At 41.0% G+C, this 22,500-nt stretch overlaps 1 protein-coding gene across 18 annotated transcripts in view; it reads right to left on the bottom strand.

Moving 5' to 3' along the window:
* Positions 1 to 22,500, bottom strand: part of Phldb2 (pleckstrin homology like domain family B member 2) — a 98,546-nt gene that overhangs the window by 13,399 nt on the left and 62,647 nt on the right. For 3 of the 18 annotated variants that reach the window (XM_075963851.1, XM_075963827.1, XM_075963908.1), the window contains 10 exons: positions 20,571 to 20,726; positions 19,555 to 19,665; positions 15,803 to 15,892; positions 12,738 to 12,881; positions 11,919 to 12,104; positions 10,515 to 10,655; positions 9,152 to 9,251; positions 4,487 to 4,507; positions 2,555 to 2,590; positions 690 to 894 (listed from right to left, as the gene is read on the bottom strand). In XM_075963851.1, the coding sequence (XP_075819966.1) occupies positions 690 to 894; positions 2,555 to 2,590; positions 4,487 to 4,507; positions 9,152 to 9,251; positions 10,515 to 10,655; positions 11,919 to 12,104; positions 12,738 to 12,881; positions 15,803 to 15,892; positions 19,555 to 19,665; positions 20,571 to 20,726 (1,190 nt within the window). The remainder of the gene's footprint in view (positions 1 to 689; positions 895 to 2,554; positions 2,591 to 4,486; positions 4,508 to 9,151; positions 9,252 to 10,514; positions 10,656 to 11,918; positions 12,105 to 12,737; positions 12,882 to 15,802; positions 15,893 to 19,554; positions 19,666 to 20,570; positions 20,727 to 22,500) is intronic. The other 15 variants (XM_075963881.1, XM_075963846.1, XM_075963866.1 and 12 more) reach the window with 11 other exon arrangements.

Below are 22,500 nucleotides of genomic sequence, written 5' to 3' on the forward strand. Positions count from 1 at the left end.
CAGTAACTCCAAGGTATCTGATGTCCCCTTCTGGCCTCCAAAGGAGTCAGGCACACGTAGAGTACAGATATATATGCAGGGAAAAACACTCATATTCATAAAATAAAAATAAATAAATCTGAAAATTGTAAAAAGCATGTTATTTTAAGGTAAGCTTTTACTCCTTATGCTGGAAGACACCATGATGAAGTCCACAGAACAAAGTAGTACAGAGACTATCTGGAAGGTGTTCTGTGAAGCAGGCCTTAGTTGCCTTGAAGCTAGTACACAGACAATCGAGGACTAAAAACAAAAATTGCTGTGCTGAGGATTTTTTTTAAACTATGCATTAAAATATCCCAAAATTATACGTCTATTAAAGAAGTAATTCCATTCTGAAATTCTAGTGACACAAGCTTGGTTTTGTGGTTTATTATGTCACAAAAAGCCATGTGTAGAGTGATAGAGTTGCTCAGTTGTGGGCACCTTCGCCTCTGTTTCTGTCGAAACATCATTTTCATGACTACCAGAACATGACTGGAGCTGGCCTTGGCTTTGCTCTTTATTTAGACTGTCAATAAACACAAGGGTCAGACAAAACAGGTCTCTAGTGTTGCACTGTATGTTTTATATCTAATTATAATATACATTATGTCTCAAACTGATAAGTTTATGTTTGAAACCGGGACGTGGTTTTCATCAAGCCTTACCTAGAGATATTGTCTGGAGAACAGGCAGAAATGCTGGTCTCCATGCTATCCGAGCTGTCCAGGCTCAACGTGTCATAGGCCTGGTCCTTGTAGCTGTGATCTGGGTAATGGAAACTATTCAAGTAGACATTTGACTCAGATGCTGTGCGGCTGTAAAATTCAGGTTTCTGTCTTTGTCCTTCACTCATCTGTTGGTGATTATAACCTAAGGAGAAAGCCATAAATATGTAAATGTGTCTCATTTATCAAGCTCAGAATCCCACAACTCTACACACTCAAGCCAGCAACGAGAAACATCTGCACGTGAAATCTGGACACTGGCCTAAAATAGTCTGAAGTCAAGAAGATCAAAGAAACAATGTCATGCCCAGTGTGAGCAAGAATTTGAAAGAAGTGATCATGTGAGGGATTTTATTTGTCAGTGGGATCACTTGGCACTTCTTAAATCCCATCCCTACAACTCAGCAGAGTTGATAGCAATACATCAGGACATTAAAAGACATACACACATATGCATGCACACACATGCACACATGCATGCACAATCCCCAGAAACAGAAGCACAATTAAGGGCTCAGAATCCTCTAGAAATAACTGTGTTTAAATGAAGGCAACGTGATGCCCAGTGCAATGTCAGCATTATAGGACTGTCACTCCTGCAACTGCTTTCAGATTTTAGGAACATTCACAAAACAGCAAGTGGATTTTGCAGGGGTAAGGGTTGAAAAATGTGTAAGGGTTGAAAAATGTGTGTTTTTCAGAGTGTCTGTAATGTTTTCATCTGTTTCAGATGCAGTCGGCATTTGTTTCTTTCATAGTCTTTCTCTCTCTCTGCCTTTTGTTCTTTCTTTCTCCTCCTCCAATTTCTCTTGTCTGCCAATTACTTATTTAAAATACTCCTAGTCAGTAATCCTTGCCATGGACAGGCTCCTTCTCCTTGCTATGCTGCCTTCCTTTCCCCACTCTAACAGTCAGCCCTTAGCTAACTGCTGCTAACTGTTTGAACATGTGAGTATCAACAGGATCAAAAGCACCGTAAATGAAAGGCATTTTCTTTCCCCTTGTACTCTGACAGCTGGCATATGAGGTCATTGCTTTACCAGGAGTTATTGCTATAGCTACCTTTGTGTATTAAATACCACACTCCCTTCTTTTCAATTCTCTGCCGTACATACACAGGAAGCAGGGACAGAACTGAAAAATCCCCAAGTTCATCAAAATGTTTTCCCATAGTTTAATCATTTTTTCTGATAAGAGAAAAATCTCTTTCCCATTAACCAGAGATTTAACAGCAGGCCTATTAAGAGTTTACAAGACCACTTAATATGGGATCTTTTCCTGGGAACTACCTTTCAATGAGGATTTTAATTAAGGGGGGAAAAGGTGGCCTAAAGGAAACAAAAAGAAATAAAACAACAATACCAACAACAACAAAAACCCATAAAATAAACCAAACAAAACAGCTTCCACAACTGCTGACCTATATTTGTTTAGAAATAAAAGCCTCACCCATGATGCCTTAATAAAGTATCATCTATTCAAAGGTTATATAAAATTTATGAGTGACATGCGCATTTCTGTGCCCTTTGTATTTGTATGGTTCTGGAGGCCTATGTGAAACTGCTACTCAAATGGATATATCTCTCAGAAAATGTGATTTCTGCACCCGATCTGCTGTTATAAATTACAGACACTTGTCAGGAACCTAGGGAAAGAAGTAAAGCACAGAGGCACAATGGGAAGCAGACACAACATCCTTACAGCAGTGATCAGTGCAAAGAGCGTCACAAAGCCAGGCATTCCTAGTGTGCCCTCTGTGTCACCGTTTCAAAGAAAGGCAAGGAAGTCATCACTCAGATATTTACCTTTTACACTTGAAGTTTTGGAATTATGAATTGTTCCTTTTACATCATTTCCAGATATTCATTAGGAAAGGAAGGGAAAATGACAAGAGAAATTATTTGAAAAGGCTACACGCAATTATTTCCTTATGACTTTTAGACGATGCTGAAGGATAGAAAGCCTTCACACTGGTATCAACGACATGGAAGACAGGTCCTTCAAAGACATTCATGTATTTCAGAGCATGAGAATTACATGCCTGGCCTTGATTTCTATGCCAACCCCTCCTCCCACCCTCTCATAAAGAGCTTTCTTCAGTGAGGAAAAGTCAATCCGGAGGAGGAATTAACACATTCTGGGGACAGAAAAAAAAAAAAAAAAGGAAGGGCTCGTTCTTCTCATGACTTGCCTCTCCAATCTCCAGAATTCTGGGTTTTGTTTGTTTTCTTCAGAAATATCACAGACTAAGAAAATGAGTTCATAGCTTCAGGTGAGAGAGGCATGGAACTAAAACACCCAGAGTTTTCAGGCATGTGCACAAGGAACCACTACACTACAATGTGAGCCACCTGTGGCTTGGGGACCTCAGCTCCACAGACCAACCCTAAATTTGCTGAGTTTTGCTCTGTGTACAGGGGGCTTGCACAGTCATTCCAATAGCAGAATAGGGTTTTAAAGTTCTACAGCTGCTTGAATGACAAAACCTCTGGATAATGAAACCGTTTCCAGTGTGAACAGGAGGTTCACTTCACCAAGTTACTCAACACTGCCAACCAAGAGTTGTTACAAGAGATGTGTCTCTTACAACTGTCAACCTGAGATGGCGTTCTCTGCCAGACAATTTTCAACAATAATACTCCCACCATTACAAACAAGGGCATGGCTGTGGCGTGGTGGGTGTGCCCCTGTAACCACAACACTCAAGAGACTGAGGCAGTACAATTATTGTGAGTTCCAGCTCAACCTGGAATAAATACCAAGATGTTTTATTTAAATAAAGGCAACAAATGAGTCAATAAAGGAGAACATAGCTCTCTCCCTCGTAATCTTAGAATTGCATGCGAGTGGGATGGTTTGGGGACTGGAGCTCAGATCTGATCATCCAAAGGCATGGGTACTTTTTGTAAAGGAAACATCAGAGCAGAACAGAGCTTGGAGAGCTTGAGAGAAAGGCTGCCCCAGGACTGCTGGGTCAGGAGAGGCAGTGGAGCAGCCGCAAACTGGCCTGTGTTTCCAGTCAGGGAGGCTCTTTGAGGAAGATGGGGGTGTCCTGCTCACAGCAGAGCGCCTGCTTATGTAACCCAAAGACATCATAAAATTGACACTGAATGAATTCACCTTTCGTCTCTGAACTTCAGCTATCTGAGCACTCAAGCAGAAATTCATCTCCTTTTAGGGATGGAGAAAGAGAGCTAACTTAGGAAACTCCAGAGGTTCTCAACCCAAGTCCATTTGGTTTTGTGGTTGTTTTGTTTTTTGGTTTTTTTTGTTTTGTTTTGTTTTTTAGTTATATAGCAAGGACAATGTTCGGGAATGAGAAGAGCTTAAAAAAGAATAAAAGCAAAGGCTCCTGAATGTACTGTGTGGAGAGGTAGCTCTAAGGTCTGCAAAGCAAGAAGCCATGCCTAGGCTTGTTCCATAGTACAGAATGTACTAGGAAACAACTACCTCAACCCTCTTCCTTGCCCAGGAAAGTCATCAGATTGGAGCACAAAGACCAGTCATTTTTTTTATTTTTAATGCTAATTTAAATGAATTCTGGCTTATCGGTGCCCAAAGTTCTCTTATGAATTAACCACACGGGATACATAGTTTTCCCACCATATTTCAAACACATATGATACATCTTTAGGGCTATCTGTGTCTTAATGTGGAAACCAGGATGATTTACGATTACAACCAGGGCTTAGGATGGAATAGTGTGTGCTTCTGACAAGGACCCGGTCACAGCTCACCTGCTGAGGAATTCATCCTTCCTAAAGACAGTCCACAGCCAGAAGAATGGACATGTCAGGAGGGGAGGGAAAGAAAGGCAGAGAAAGGGAAAGATACAGGGTCAGAAAGGCTGACATGGGCATGGGGAAGTATCCACCCCAACATGCACTCATAGACATATTAGTAATAACAGCAGATGAACATAAATGATAGTTACATTTTACATTCAATCTAAGATTAGAGAGAAAAACTGAAGATTTTTAAAAAGACTCATGAGACATGCATAGTTAGAAAATAAAGAGATTTGCTACAAAAGAAAAAAAACGTTTACAAATATTCACCAATCAGAAAATAGTAATGACAATAATAATGAAAAACAAGATTATATTTATAAAATCATTTTTTCTCAAGCAGATAGTAGCGAATAGTATTCAAGAACTTAGGGTAAAATTTCCAATTCAAGCAGCTGGAGAGGTAGATCAGTGGTTAAGAGCACTGGCTGCTCTTAAAAGGGACCTGGGTTCCATTCTTAAAACCCACATGGCTGTTCATAACTTTCTGTAACTCCAGATCGAGGAGCTATGCCCTCTTCTGAAATCCTTGGGCACTAGGCCCACATATGGTGCATAAGAATACATGCAGGCAAAAGACCCATACACATAAATATCATTAGATCAACCCAGATTTGAGATGCCATTCAGTTATTGGATGCACAGCCCATGAAACTTTATAACAAGTTCTTTCTTACACTATGTCTTGCTCCCTAACCTCACCAGTAGCCAGCCATCTTACTTATTCAAGTCAGGTGTTTACACTTTTATTCACCCGCCAAAGTCGTCCTTACCCAAGGAGCTTAAATGAAACAAACACACCAGAGTTTCCCAAACCCACTTGCCTGTATGTCCACCTGGCCTCTTATAAGGAGAGGTTTTGCGTGGAGCGTGTATACATTTGATGCCCACTCTTGTCTCTAAGTAGCCCCTCCAATGAATGTCAGGCTACAATGAACCTTACAAATGAATGCTGTCACAGCATCTGTTTCTCCTGCATGGTCTGAACTTGTTATAAAAGCCCCAAGCCCCAACAAAAAGTCATGCAGCTGCCTTTGCAGGAACAGCAGCTGTCATGATAATTGTGTTCCTTAAAAATGTACAGCATTTTCCCCCTATTGGATAAAAGGAGCAACCAGGCTAAACATCCACCATTGTAGACCTCAAAATCAGAGCAAGTCAAAAAGATGACTTGGCAGTGACCTTTCCATATTTGCTGGAAACAATAATACCACACAAGGAGGCTGTCATACCTTTCTTGGGCTTTCCTGCATTTAACAAAAAGAAAAAAAAGGAAAAAAAGGATAAAAGTTTCATTTGTTCTAAAGTTTATAAAGAATAGTTGACAAGCTGTATACAAAAAAAAAAAAAAGCCAATGACCTCTGCAACTTCAGGAGGCCAGGTCCTCAGCTCTTGCCTTTTGAACTCTGTTCCTTTTAATGTTCCTGGAGTCACATTGTCAGTGCTATGAGAACAGTACTGATTGTAAAAGGCTTATACTTACACCATCATCCTTGATATATCCATTATGAATAGCAGCAAAAGAATGGTGCACTTTAGTTAATTGTGTACATCAAAAGTAAATGATGAAGTCTACTAAATTTGACATAATGAAAACGTAGTAGATACAAATTTGTCCAGGCTGCAGTTTTAATCGCATTTGCTATTTAAATGCCATCAACAAGTGCTGTGGAAACAATTCTAAATGAATGCATGATTCACCCCTCCTGGTCTCTCTGAGACACCCATATGGGCTTTGTGAAAACTCCTGCCAATTTTTACCATCTGCTGTGGCTTGAAGAAATCTCATCGCTGGCCATTCCTCCTCTGGGTAGAGGAGCAGGCTGAGTTCCCAGAGAACTAGGATCTGCACATGTACAATACACCTTCTTCAGCACCATCCCAGCAGAGTCTCATAAAGCTCTAAGCAGGACACTACTTCAGAAGTGCAGTAAAGCCTGAAGCTACAGTCCTCTCAAGTGCACAAAAGTCATGGCAAAGGAGAACAAGAACACCAAAGATAAACCAGATAGTAGACTTTGCAGAGCCTACGTTCGTAATATGACTCAGAGGGTTGACTTAGGTTCTCTTTACTAAACTATCCCATTATTTAAGGGAAATGCAGATTAGAAAGTAGACCAGAAATTTCCTAGCTTCATCACTTTCTCATAAGAACCTGGATGCATGACACTGCAAACAACTCTCAATTTAATGGATCTACTAATTTAGTACAAAACCCAGCTTTCCATGCTCTCTAATATATGTATTTTTTCTTGGTACTGTGTTATGGAATATTAGTTTAAGATGTGTTACATTCATTTATGTTGTGGAATTTTTTTAATAATGCAAAGATGTGTTGCATTCTTTTATGTTGCATTTGTTTAACTCTGTGAAGCTGTGTTATGTTGCCTGCCTAAAATACCTGATTGGTCTACTAAAGAACTGAACGGCCAATAGCTAGGCAGGAGAGGGATAGGTGGGGCTGCCAGGCAGAGAGAATAGAGAAAAGGAGAAAGAGAGAAGAAGAAACAAGAAAAGGAGGAGAGAAGGATGATGGGCCAGGCACCAGGTCATACAGTCAGACATGGAATAGGAAGGAAAGAAAAGATAGATAGAAATGGAAAAAGGTGAAAGCCCAGAGGTAAGAGGTAGACGGGATAATTTAAGAAAAGTTGACTAGAAATAAGCCAAACTAAGAAAGCATTCATAAGTAAGAATAAGCTCCATGTGCTTATTAGGGAGCTGGGTGTTAGACCCCCAAAGAGCAAAGAGCAAATAGTAGAAAAAAACTACTACAGAACTGGTAGTAGTAATTTCTGATCCCGCTTCCCTCTCCTAGTGTTCCACCTTTCCCTAAATCACTGGAATACCGAGAGATCATGCATATGCAAGATGGAAAATTCATGAATATGCAGAAAGGTCTCAGTCACACAGCCAAGTCAAGCTTGGATTCCTTCCAGTAGAGTGGGATACACATTTTTAAGGACAGCCTATTAATATTACAGAAAAAATGGTTCAACAGAAAACAGAATTGACCTTCAAGTTAACAGAAATGAGTAGGAACTAAAATAGACTTCTATGCTCATTGTGAATACTAAGAAATATTTTTATCATCTTAAGAAATTATAATAAAACAGAAGTCTAATCAAGTATATTTTATTTAAATAGTACTAATATAAACCTCAAATGAACACTATAGCCTGCCTCAACCCTTTTTTGCTACCTAGCCCAGGCTGACCTTGAAATCCTGAACCCTCCTGCCACCCCCCAAGTTGGGAGATTACAGGCATATGTCACCTTGTCCAGCTTTATTAACTCCTTCTTGTGAGACAATGTGTCACTGTGTAGTTCAGGCTGACCACCAATTTGTGATCCTCCTGTCTCAGTCTCCTGAGTGCTGGAAATACAGGTGTTTACTACCCAGAAAAAATTTAATGTTTGCTCCATTAATTAAATGACTCCTAATACTGATCTAAAACCTCATTTTAGTAATATACATATCACACGCATTGTTTATATAAGCATATACATACATATATATGTATATGTAGTATGTAAATGTATGTATGTGTGTGTATGATGTATTATACCCTAATACCATCAGCAGAGAAGCCCATCAATCCAAATTCAATTTTTTTTAAGGATAGTATGGGGAGGGAATTTTTCAGTGGGTACTGGGAATTCATCCACGTTTAACCAGTTTCCAACTGTTTAAAATACCCCTGACCCCAAAAGGTAGGAGTCGGAATTCAATTTTAATTCACATAAAGGGCAAAATTTCAATCCATCAATTCACAAATGCATTTGATGGTCAGATGTCTGCCAGCTTTGCTCTTGATATCATCAACAGACCTCCAGCACTGTTTAACATTGTATTAAAATCATCTGTAACATGTCTCCCTCCCTTCTCTCTATATCCCAAGCATTTCAAAGTTGAATAATATGCCATTCATTTGCATTCTTGGTATCTAGGACAAGTCCACTGAAAAACTAAAGCCAATATAATTTATTGATATAAACTACTGTACTAGCAGAGTAACTTTATTTCAGTAAGTCTTGCATCTGGAATGACATTTAGTAACTTCTTTCAGTCTCCCTTAAATACTATCTGATAACCAAATTACACATGTAATATGTTGTTTCAAAGAACTCATACTAAAACCTGAATATACAGTCGAAGTGCTCAAGCTTATAACCAAAAGGCTCAAAGAAATTCTCTTCTGGGCCCATTAACAATGTCAATCCATTGACTCAAGTGAAGGGTCATTTAGCATAGTGTGCCAGCCACAGACAAGACTGCTAGTCTTGGTTACGTGCCCTGGAAATTTCTCAACATTTCAGTGATTTCCCTTTTCTTTCTCTTAGTCAAATGGGAAGGTTAGTATTTCTGTCAAGGCCTTTCCAGTGTGGAAGTTTGACTGAATTTGTATAAACAGGTGTGCAAACAGGGAAGTGTTACCTTATTACAATGATGATGTCACACACATCCTTTCCCAAGGGCAATATACCAATATTGAAATTTAGGACATGGTTGATCTTCCCTCTACCATCCACAACTTTGTTCTCATTGCCTCTCCCTGGGGAATTCTCAGGCTTTAAAGAAGACCGTGACATGTGATTTAAAGGCCACATACCTCTGAGCATCCTGCGAGACTCTGAATCCTTCGTCATGGTTGCCAGCGAGTGGGGGAGCACACTGCCACAGCTGTTGCTCTGTCCCAGAGGCAGGTGAGCCTAAGAGAAGCAGGGAGAACGCTTCAGGCAAGGTAAACTGAATCTCAAGTGGTACTCCGGGACGTGGGCACACTCCTGGTTTCAACCTCCTCTCTAAGGGCAAAGGGCCGAGATAGTTGGTCTTAAGTTCTAATCCTCGATGCCAAGTGGTAAAGGCTAGTCACCCACTGTCCCTCTCAAGAAACTCTGCTGCGGACTCAGTATCAACAGCAGGTCCTCCGATGGCAACAATTCCTAAAGAGAAGATGGGCGGAGAAAGACACTGTCCACAGCCTCGTGAGAGCGACAGAAAGCTCCTCATGCAGAAGGTGCCGAGGGCACACGCACGAACAGGATGCATGCACACCATGCAAAACTGCAGAGAGCAGCCATCCGTGCCCAGATGTTCCAGTTTCTCTCTACACTTCGCTCTGCTGAAACCCACTACGATCCACTGGCTTCAGCATGCTCGTTTGAGCTAGAGTCTGACTCTGTAGGCCAGGCAGGCTCAAACTCATCCTGACCTCCTGCTTCAGCCTCCCGAGTGCAGGACTGCAGGTGTGCATCAGCATGCACCGATCTTATTCTTTTACATTGCTAAATCTTTCAGGTGAATAAAGTCCATTGAAAACACCAACTTGTAAAATAGATTACAGTAAAGTTACTCTCAATATGGATGTGAGAAGGGCTGAAAGTCCACCCCACCAAAAGCTTTCCTTCTATCCGCCTCCCATTTCTCCAATAACCCTCTGTGCATGCCAGCAGAGAGTACATGCATCAGGCCACCAGATTTCATATTCTGACTCCTCCCGTTTCCAGCTGAGGGATCTTGGGCTGTCACTTAGCTTCTCCTTCCTCTTCTTCCTCAGTTTACCCACTATTAGGGTAGTGACGAGTAAGCACTGACATAGTGGTGCTAGAGTCACACAACAGGCTAAGCCTGGTACTAGGCACGCTGATGCCACCTGGTAACTACTGAGTACTGTAATTCCCGGAGCGCAGGATCTCTGTTGTGGGTACAGAGAATATCTGCCCTGTGAGTACGGAGTACAATACCCATCACCTGTACTGTGGTGGCCGGAAATACACTCTTGAGTCTAGAATGTGTAATTCCAAATACCCTCAGAATGGGACAGAAGAAGCAATTTGGTTGCCATATCTGCGCAATAAGCAAATGTAATGGCAAAGTATTCAGTTATTTTTACATTTCAAAGGCTTTGCCTTTGTTGGCGACTATAAGAAGATGTTATAGAAAGAGAAGGCCTCGGCTCTTTTGAGTCCTACCTTCGGGGTGCTGCTTCTCCCCATGGTGGCACTGCTGAAGTGTGGGGAGATGGAAGGAGTGGTTTTCTTTCGAGGCAAAGTGTCACTCAGATAGAGACCTTCTTTGTGCTGCTTTTTCCTTTCTTCCAGACTCCTAAAGTGCTTTAAATGCAAATGCAAAGCAGAACAGCAAAACTTGACTGACTGACACACATCACCGACACAACGCAGAAGCAAGGCACTCAGAGGAACTTTGGAAGCTGGATTTTGAAGTTTCTTTTACACTGGCAGATTAGAGTTAGCTTTTCATGTGACAATGAAAATTATTTATTTCTGTATTTTTCTTTGAGAAAATCCACCTTTTACTTCTATAGTGCTGTTTACAAATTGCCAGAATGGTCACCATTGCTGTGATGGTCCCGCTGGGTGGATAGAAGAAAGCAGGTGGACAGAGCAAGTTAGCAATTCCGCACTTCCTGTATCTAGAGAGTTCTGGGTGGTGACACAGACCCCAGTGAAGGGGACAAGAAGTAGGAAACAGAAGAGAATGGGCAATAACAGGAAAGCTGATGTAGAATAGTAACCCCACAATCATATATACTCCAAACCCAGCATAAGGCTTTCATAGATGCCTTCCACCTAAGTTACTTCCATGTTAAAACCTCATGGCCAAGGAGATTCCTGAGTAATCTCTCATTTAAATGCTCCGATAGACTACATCTTTCTTTCTTCAGTCAGATTTCTAAGGCAAGATTTTTACCATCTTAACACATCCAAATTTTGCTTGATCTCTCTACACTCCCTGAAATGTCTTGGATAGTAAAATGACTTCATAATAAAGTGTCCTTTGGATAGATCACTGTAGTGCTAATCTCAGCCTTTTGAAATACATAAAAACGAATGCATGCCAGTGATGTCTTGGATTTTAACTTTATAATAATATATTTCCAGCAGCTAGTATTTATTCAGTTTCCTCCGAATTGCTGGGTTTGATGCTCCACATTCATGATCTCATTCGGCTCTTGTCACAATCCTGTGAGCTTGCTATTCTGTCTCTGTTTCATAAGGGAGGAATCTGGTCCTGCAGCTAGAAGGTGGCAGAGCTGGAATTCGTGGTTAGAGAACCCACATCACCATGACACAACCTCAGTGTTTGGATGATTCGTTTCTGATTTCAGTTAGAAACAGAATCAGAATACTTTGTTTTCACTGTGAACAAATGGGATAAATTCCTAGGCTTTGGTTTTTAGAATTTGATGAACTAAATAAGACCCTCCATTGAAATTGGTCTGTTAATACTGGGCATAAGGCAACAGATTTGAAAACTAATGGCTTTGCCACCAAAGGTGTTGTCTGTTCTGAAGGAAGCTGCTAATGAGACCGCCATCACATTGAAAGGAAAGGTCTGTCTACCTTTCTAGTTACCTGTTGCTCCAGCTGTTGTTGCCTTCTGTGTTTCTTAGCTGGCAGAGGAGGAGGTGTGTCATTTAAAGGGAAAGGATAGACAGATGTAGCCATAACTTCAGGCCAAGCGGCTGATGAAGGTGGGGTGACAGGATGAAGAGAAAGGGTGGAAGGAGACAGAAATCCAGAACACACGGCTGCTCTTCGCTTTATAGGAGAAAACAGAGGGATACACAGGCCAGTGAGATGAGAGGATGGAAGAGACAGAGGCACGGAATCTGTAATCTCTTTGCTTGGACTTGCTGTGCATCGATCACAAAATCACAAATGGCGCGCACCATCTTTCCATTTACCCTCTTGCTAAAGTCCCACACCGCAGGCCATGTGACCAGTAGGAGGAATTTAGGCTGCACTTCACTGGCCACTCCCAGGAACGCTTAACATGAAATGTTATGCTTAAAAAAGCATAACAATTAAAGCGTGATTCAATATTGCCAAGCCAAATAGACCACAAAACCCATCTGAGAAAGGGGATTCAAACCAATGAGTTTGAATCTAATTAAAATTAGGTTTGGTTAGATTGCTAAGACATTGACCTTACTTTTTGGCAATTATGTCTAGTCCCCACTATTACCACACATTTCATGGTTTCTAACATTTTTTTGTGTGTAGAACAGTGTTTTCCCATCCCCCACACCCCAAATATGGTCTAATTCATAAACTCAGCATCATTCTGGCCCCTCGGAGCACATATACTCGTTTTGCTTACTTTCAGTGAACAGTGGGTTAATTTCTGACATGAGAAAAAGCAGTGAATGAATGAAACACATGCCCACACACCTCTGGACTCTGGGGCTGGCTCACCAGCACAGCCGAGGCAGGCTCAGTGACAACAGCATCAGCATCAGCAGGGAACTGAGTGGAAGGGGATAGATTCGTGGAATTGCCACATGGCTCATTAATCTCATTTACACTGATATAGCCCTAAAAGGAGGAATTCAGAAGTTAAACACAAGGGAAGCAAAAGCTGAGGCATGCGAGAGTATTAATGTTCCCAGTACAATGAGTTAGCTGAGCGCAACACAGCCAGGTACCTGGGCACCACGCAATGTCTCATTAAGTGAATGATCAGCAATGAGAATGGATTTGCAGTGCTCAATCTTGGAAAATATCATTCAAAGTATTAAACATAATTTCCGCTGAAATCGAGATGACCATAGGATAAGGGTCCAGAGGTCTCAGCATAATTCTGTCAATGAAATGGCATTATCTCTACACATGTATTGAACAATCAGATACACAATAGACAATGTGATCACTCACTCTCTGATTGACAAGTCTTTTCCACAAAATATGCATCATCTCTCTTTTCTGTCTTTGGAAAATTACAAAGTCAGATTAAGTGGGCTGATGGACTACTGGGTTTTGTATCAAGAAAACGTTTATAAAAATAGCAACTTAGCTTTAGTGGGATTTAGTGTTGGGTATTTCAGTCCAGGAGGAATGAGAAGGATGACACTCTTAACATTCATGTGTGTAGACACAGACCTCGGGCAGAGTTGCAATCTACCAGAGTGGTGCTACCACTAAAGGTAATTTCCCCAACTCAGGCTCTTGTTGCTAGGACAGACACGTTTCAGTTGTTCTGAACTCAGTAACCCAGTTTCGTCTGTAGCTTAAAGAAAACGCCCATGAATCAAAATCCTTGAATCAAAACTCCTAACGTATCTTTGTGGAAAAGGCACTTAAAATGATTTTCATGGGAAGCAATTACATAAGTCAATCAAGATTTTTGCCACACCAATGAAACATATGAAGAAAAGAATAAAATAACTGTCAGTTTGGCCTTGTGGTTCTATTTTTAGACCATTAATGATGGAACCACAAGTAAAGCGACTCCATGCAGCAAAAACTCTAGCCTGGAAACGAAAGGCTGCATGGACAGCCCATCATTACAGCAGAGAAAGCGGGTGATGAATGCTGTCAACCAATGTCCTAAAGTCTTACACAGCAGAAAGGGACACAGGTGAAGCTTTATGTGGTTCAGCCGAAGGAAGGAAGGGTTGAATTTGGCTGACCAGTTTCATTTTATCTGTGGTAATGGATCAGAAAGAACGTTAACATCTTTGAGTTATTCTTTAGCTTGTCTGATAAAATGCTTTTAAGTCGGGCTTTGAAAATTCCCTTTTATGAGTCTTAGACCATATAGTTTAATTGCTTCCAAAAGTTTTCTCTGTCAGATGTGGGCGCTCTGCAAAGAATCTGGTTATAAATTGATCACTCTTCAGAAGGAGGCTGGGGGAGAAAAGAGAGAAGAGGAAATTGAACGCAAGAAGATTGGGAATTGGGAAGACAAAACATTGTACAAGTCAAGTCTTCTTGTTTAGAATGTGCGGATACTACAGAGATGTGGTAGAAAATAGCAAAAAAGTCAATATATCTCTAACACCCAGGGGTCTTCAGAAAAAGCAAAGACCAACTCATCAACAGGACAGGAATGATTTTACCCTATCTGGGGACAGACAGAAAGGACAAAAGATCCATGTGATCCACTTGCTACCATAGCCCTCCCTCCTAAGAGTGATTAGGGTCAACCTCTGAGTTGCGCTATAACCTACTCTTTCTTCATCTTCAGATACCCCGGCAAGAAGCATTAGCCATTCACCTCACCTGGAAATTGGGAACATGCATTGTTCTTGAATGTTCCTTTGTTGTCTCACCATATAATCCAATGTATCAGCAAGAACTTTCAATTCTATTTGTAAAATACATATGAATCCAATCAACTTTCCATCTCATCGCCATTGCTGGAATCTAAGCTCTGACCTGGACCACTGTATCAGTTTCTGACCCAGTGGTTTCTGAGTGGCCCAAAGTGACCTTTACAAATGGATATCAAATAATGTTGTCTCCCTACTTAAAACCACTTAGTGCATACAAGCCATGTTTCATTAACACAGCTCATGAAGCCTACCTCACATCTCAGTGATCTTATCTTATGCCTGTAAGTTTCATTCACAGCCACATTCCCCTCACTGACCTTGCTAGTTATATGTTCCTAATAATGAAAACTATGAAATGTTATGACCTAAAAAAAATCTGCTATAAAAATATTTTTCAAATGCTTCTAAGATACAAACATGGTCGCACTTATTGTGATGAACATTTTATTTCATATATTTTCACATGTATGAATAAGTGTGCATGCACACGTACACACACATACACACACAGTTTTCTAGCTATAAATTCCTCACTCTGCTTTCTTATAAGTAAAAGCATTCTTTCTTTTGGCTAGGCAAATTTTTAAGGTAGCAACAACCCTTTTCCTTAGTTTATAAGTCATTATAGAGAAAGTGACTTTATTATTGGCATCATTCTCTTTCAAAGCAGAGTGAAGATATTCTATCAGTGTAGCTCTGGGAAAGAATATCTGGGCAAGAGTGATACCGCGGATAAGAGGATGATTGTTAAAGAGTATGTGTGGTCAATGCAAACGGGCTCCCATGTGAAAGGAAAAGGTAAACCAAAGGAGGAGAAAAACAAACCATCTTCTCAAATTCTCGGGGTCATTTGCATATTCTATAAGACTCATGAGAAAAAGAAAAAAAGAAAAAGAGGGAGAAAGGATGAGGAAGGGAGAGAGGAGAACGCAAGACTCAAGGGACCTCCCAAAGTCACTGTCAAGACAAGCAGATGTATCTTGACGCACACAAACATGCATGTGCCTTACACATAAAGATAACATCTAGACTCCTTGATGCATAAATAAGGAACGACAAGAAATTTATCAAGCATTATGAGTTTTCCCAAGTTATTTAAGCTAAGGTTTCTATTAGTTCATTTATACAAAACTGAGGTATATCTGACATCCAAGTTGTCATGAGTGGACTTAGAAAACTTACCTCTTTCAGAGTATTGGGGTTAATAGGAAATCCTTTCCCCCCAGTGAGGCTGGAGTACTTCTTTTCCAAATGACAAAGATTCTCTTTTTCCTAAAGACATACAAAATCTATTACGCTCGAGACAAACATCGAAGTCCCAGACACTCCCATTTCTATTTCCTTCCCTCACACTCAGCAAAGGCTTGTCATTACAGTTCTCACCTGCCGTCTGCTGATATGATGTATGAGCAATTTCCCAAACACACTCAGTTAGATAGCCCATCATTCAAGATGAATGGTGTCACTTTTACAAAGTGACAGTAGTCTTACGGGGAAGACAGGATGTGCTAATTGAAGCAGAAAATGGCAAGAGGAGCCAGGTTTGGTGGTACCGGCCTGTAATTGCAGCACTAGGGAGGTGAAGGAAGGAGGGTCAGGAGTTCATGGTCAGCCTCGACTGTACAGTAAATTAATGCTAGCGTGGGCTACATTAGACTACTGAAAACAAACCGCAATACAATGGAAGGAGGGATGCTCAGTTCCTCGGGGCCTTCTCAACCTTCATCTTTTCTACACTCAAAGTTTCATTTCCCTAAGTAACACACACATACTCATGTGGCCTCTGACAATATAACCTCATAATCCATGGGTACATTTCTTTTGAAAACTTCACAGCATTCATTTTTTTATGTTAAGGTCCACAATCCATCTTAGGTTAATCAAACATTGACCTCTAAGAAAATATTTATGAGGTATATTATTTTCCATGGTATAATTTACATAACAATAAAATTCAAAGACCTTAGGTATATAACTGATCATTTTGAACAAACAGAATAGCACTGCAGCCAAGATAAAAAACATTTCTATCACCCCAGACACATTCATGGCCCCCTTCATTCAAGCCCAAGCACAGATGTCAAGCACTGCTCTGGTTTTCTTGGCGCATTGCCTTCCTTCTTCTCCAGCATGACAGAAATGGAGTCATTCAGTATGCACACACTCCTGTACCAGCTTTACCCCACAGTGCCAGAGCTTACATACTCCACCCCTACAGCATGCTGAGGAGGACTTTAGCACATGCATGATATTTTGTTAATTCACAGTTCTCCTGATTGTGCTTCAGCAGAATGATGGGGAGTTGTTGTGCAAAAGCTACTTCAAGCAGTTTTTTGCACACATCTTTGTACACATCGATTATAAAAACATACTTTCATTTCTCCTGGGTAAATATCCACTAGGAATCCTGGGTCCAAGGTGGATACACAGTCAGAGCTGGAAAAAGAAACTTGGAGGGAGTTCTCCTAAGGTGCATCACCAAGGTGTGGCTGCTTTTACTCATCCATGTTCTCATTGGCACTTGAATTTTTCACGGTTTATGATAATGATTGGAATCATTTTAGGTGGTGAGAAGTTGAGTCACACTGTTGTTTACATACTAACCTCAACCTCTTCCTCCATCTCCTTTCTTTCTAATTTTTTATTTCATTTATTTTATTATTGTTTCACATGTGGTGTGTGCATGTGTCGGGGGTGTGTGGTGTCATTCAGTATGCACACTCCTGTACCAATGCTGTGATGGATGGACAGAGGTCAAAAGACAGCTTTGGGGAGCCCATTCTCTTCTTCCTACCTCTTCATGACCTCCAGGGATGGGACTCAGGTCACCAGGCTTGCACCAGCTCAGCCAGTTCACTGCCCTCTTGTTAAGTTAGTTTTGAGGCAGGATACGGCAGTGTAGGTCAGAATCAATATGGAGCCCAGGTTGACTTTGAGTTTACATTTCTCCTGGTTTAGGCTTCCAGATGTTAAGGTTGCAAGTGTACCACTATGTCTTACTTAATGGGAACATTTCATCCATTTGTCAAATTGCAGCTTGGTTTTGTGTGTGTGTGACTGTTTGAAACACCTTAAGTGGCACATTCTTATTTCATTCACACTTGCCTGGCACCCAACAACATTATAACCAGTGTCTAAACACAAAGTGTATAGGACACCCAAATATACCACAGTCTTCTGTTCTTGGGGGTGCTTGACAATACTTTAGCACCATTTGTGAGCCCTTTCAACAGTAAAGTCACCAACAAAATACACACACACAGATGCAGTCACACACACACACACACACACACACACACACACACACACACACACAGCACTAAACAGTACACGACGACCCTTGCTGAGCATGAGATCTGACTGAGGCAGCAGAATGTCTTTCAGGTTCACCTGGGAATGTGCACATTGGGCTGATTCAACGTGCTTACTGTTCTGGGTCTGTCTGTGAATGACTATGGAAATGCTTCTAGTGCATTTTAGCAAGAAGGCCAAACCACAAATGCGGCATTCATATTAAGGAAAGTCAGCTTAAATTTTAGCCCAAACTTGTCTCCCATTTCTACAAAAAGAAAAAAAAAATGTCTGTTGGAATGTTGACTGAGACTGAAAGCTACTCACAGATATAGTTATGGGGTTCTTATTACTTATGAACCATAATTTTCATAATCAGATTTAATTTTCTCTATTTTTATTTATTTATTTATTATATATGTTTATTATGATTATAACTATTCATATATTTATAAATATATTATATATTTATTTATCACATATATTTTCTTTATCACATATATATTTTATTTATTTATTTATTTATTAAAGATTTCTGTCTCTTCCCCACCACCGCCTCCCATTTCCCTCCCCCTCCCCCAATAAAGTCCCCCTCCCTCGTCAGCCCAAAGAGCAATCAGGGTTCCCTGACCTGTGGGAAGTCCAAGGACCACCCACCTCCATCCAGGTCTAGTAAGGTGAGCATGAGGAATTCTGTTATCTATGAACTCATTTGCTTATTTATAAAAAAAAAAATCTACTATATAGGTATTTTTGGTTTGGTTTTCTCCTTAAAATTTCAACAACCACTTAAGCATACATGATAGTGTGTAATTTAAGCTGTGATTTTGAATATTGTGTACAACGGGAACAGTGGTTATGGATGGCTGAATGGAGTCTGACCCACAGAGCAGGGCAGGGGAGGGGACCACAGCACCATTCAGAGGTTTGGGGGAGCTGAAAAGAGCAGGAAGAAGCTTCCAGTTTATAAGTGGGATACAGAGTTTCCACTACCCCAATATCCTGTCCCCAGGTTGGGGCTCCATCAGCTTTGGTATTTGGTATCTTACCCCTAAAATTATACCATGGGTCAGGTCCAAGTTGTGGCTACGGCTTTTGTTTGTTTTTTCTTTCTCTTCGTCCTAGGAATCCTTTTTATGAGTCACTTTACTGGGACAAATAAGGACATGGGCCCAAGAGAGGATGCTGGTGCTCTTCTAACCAAGCTAACAGAGTACCTCCAGATACAGCTAAGTCAAACTAACTTCAGTGTGACATTCATGAGGAAGACCCCACACACAGAAAATTGCAGCTGGAAACACTGGAGGACTTGAGCCAAAGTATTCAAGAGCAGGATAAAGAACATTTCCCTTTACATCTACCATAAATTATTGTTAGAATATCTTTAACTACTTGACAAGAAGTCTGACTTTTTTCCTAAGGAAATAAGAGAAAGTGCAGATCTGCCATAGTTCTTTCAGGGATGAAATGACGTGAGGGAAACCTCCTTGCTTACTCTCTGAGTTGTCGGTAATCATCAGCGAGCATTGCTACCAATGCGGAAGAAGGCATAGGAAGTGTAAAGGCATGACACCGGAAACAGCAGCCCTCCCCCAGCCAGAAACTGTCATTGCTGTCACCACGGTGCAGCAGGAAGGACTCACTCTTTGGAGCATCATTATTAGGTTGTTCTTCTCTTTTACGAAGTGATCTTGTTCCCTCTGAGCCTGCTGAACAATGTGACTGGCTTGCTTTTTCAGTGCGGAAATCTTTTCCTGGGAGACAGAAGTCATGGTAGAGAGACACATGAGACAGTCAGGGGTTTGCCAGTTTGTCCCGGGCAAGAAAAGGGGCTTTAGAACCCGAGTGACACCACCCACACTTTAGTTGACAGTGGACCACCATGACCACCTAAGGCTATGAAACGTTGACTTTGACTGACCAAGCTCAACTTACAGCCAGTGCAGGTCACATGACATGAAAGATTATTCTTAAATATCCAGAATTCAATAGGAAGGAAATCCTGTTTTAGACCATGAATTGATTTGTTTTTAACATGCTGGTGAAAAAAACAAAAAAAAATTTCTCTATTAAAGCAGAAGTCGCCTTTTCTGCCCTTTTTTATTCCCATCAACTTTATCCTTCAATTTTACCAAATTAGTGCAATGTCCTAGGGTATACTACAATTTCTGAAATAAATGCTAAATTCTGAGCTAGGCATCTAGATGCTTGGGCCTGGGTAGAGTCCACAGTAATCAGAATGGTTTTCCACTGGTCTGTTGCTAATGGCAACAGGCTCCCAGGTAACATTGGAGATTATTAATCAATGGAGAGAGAAAATTTCCAACTAGATTTTGTTCACAGAATTATTCTAACTAGAGTTCAACTGCCAGAGGGAGGGATTTGAAACAAATAGCTGGTTATCTGTGACTTGGTTTTTATGCAAGTAATAAAAAAGGGTGTGTGTGTTATCCACTAACACCTCTATAACATTGTAACAGCACCTGTAACACGTCTCAATTCATAGAGCGCACAGCAGCATCTGTTGCAGGGCAAATGTGATTAACAGAAAAGGATTCTCAGATGTAGCAGCAGACAAGGTGTATGAATGACCATGATTACTGCATCACGGGAAAGACTAAACTTTCACTGTTCACATCAACATCACCTAGCAAACTACCTTCCTAGCAACGATGTTCCGTTGATACTCCGCCACCTCCCTCAGGAGCTGTTGCGTCAAATTCTCCTTTTCCTCATCCAGACGGCTCTCACGCTCAAGCTGCTGGAATTCCAAGTCTTCAAAGTGTTTGCTCTCGACATCCAGCAGGTCAGCATCCTTTGGAAAAAATGGAAGGAAAATGAAGCCCACCAGAGTGGCTGCAGCCTTCCCAGTATGAAGAAACAGCAATGAAAAGTGCTCATTCCCGTGCAGATGTCTGGTTACTACGACATGGGGCTAGAAAGAGGTGATGGAGGTAAGCCCAGCAGTGGCTGGTAGAGAAAGTGGTGGGCCTATGGTGCAGAGGGCACTTTGCAGTTCACCAACAGTTTTTGTTTTTCTGTGTATGTAAATCTTTTTCTTTAAAGCCACTAGATGGCTTCAGATGGACATTGAAGTATAAAAAGATTTCCATAAACAACCTAGATGTTATTTGCAGACCAACAGTCTCTTAAGAAAAATCACTGTTAGCCAAGTGGTGGTGGCTCATGCCTTTAATCCTAGCACTTGGGAGGCAGAGGCAGGCATATCTCTGTGAGTCTGAGGCCAGCCTGGTCTACAAGAGCTAGTTCTAGGACAGGCTCCAAAGTTGCAGAGAAACCTTGTCTCAAAAAACCAAAACCAAAACAAAACAAAACAAAAAAAACCCCAAACAAACAAACAAACAAAAAAACTCCTAAATTCTCTTTCCCACAGTTTACATATGAATTATAAAATAAACTAATAAAATAGCTCACAAGTTAGTCCAGAAGTAAATCAGAGACCTTTAAGGGGACCCCAAATGTGGTAACATAATCTACCGGATTATAAGGAGAAAACAGTAAGTCATTTTAGGTTTATTGGTTTTTTTTTTCAATTTTGTTTCCTCTTATATCTTCCCTATTTCTTTTACTTTCTTTGCCCTGCCCCCCCCCCTCAGGTCTCTCTCTCTCTCCCTCCCTTTCCCACCCCCTCTCTGGAGAGGGTCTCTCTCTATAGCTCCACACCCGTAGCTCACCATCCTCCCTCAGCCTCCTTAGTCCTAGGATTACGGGGATGTGCTACCATACCCAGCTGAATTTCTTAACAAATGTTTTCTAATGTACACACAAGTAGAAAAGCATATATACATAAATTAAAATATATAAATGTTGAGCATTCATGCAATAAATGTTTATTATATATCATTATGTAATTGAATACATATTATAGAGGAGGGTTACATGCTTGAGAAATCTGATTGAAAGGAGCACTCAGCAGCACCTGAACATGAACTCTGTTGGGAAGGCAGTAGTTTAGGAAGGAACAGTAAAACCAAGGCCTACACCTGTATGAGGCACGGAACGTGTGGGAAGCCTCTGACTGTTCTCCTCAGTTTTGCTGTGAGCAGAAAACTCCCTAAAATCTCATTTGGTGTGCTGGAAGAATGGCTCAGCAGGTTAAAGCACATGTTGCTCTTCCAGACGTCCTGACTTTGGTTTCCAGCACCCATGCGGGGCAGCCCACTTCAGGGGGATCTAATGCCCTCTTTGGGCATCTGAGTGCACCTGGACTCACATGCACATACCCACACAGAGACATGGACAAACATACACATCATTTAAAAAAATACATCTAAAAAAACGCATTTGGAGAGCAAGATCCTTTCCCTGAGCCTTTAAGGATCCATTACAATTGTGCACAAATCCCTTGGCTGCAAAGAGCAGAAGCAGAGCTCTCAATGGGAACAGGGAGATTGTGCTACTGGCTTATGTCAACATGATACAAGTTAGCATCATCAGAGAGGAGGACCTTAAAAATGCCTCACCAAAACTGAAACTGAGCTGTAGGCAGACTGAAGGGCATCTTTTTAATTAGATATTGACAGGAGAGGGAACACCCTTGGGATAGGGGAGGGAACACCCCTCGGCTG

Source organism: Microtus pennsylvanicus, chromosome 1, assembly GCF_037038515.1.
Source record: "Microtus pennsylvanicus isolate mMicPen1 chromosome 1, mMicPen1.hap1, whole genome shotgun sequence".
Lineage (NCBI taxonomy): Eukaryota > Metazoa > Chordata > Mammalia > Rodentia > Cricetidae > Microtus > Microtus pennsylvanicus.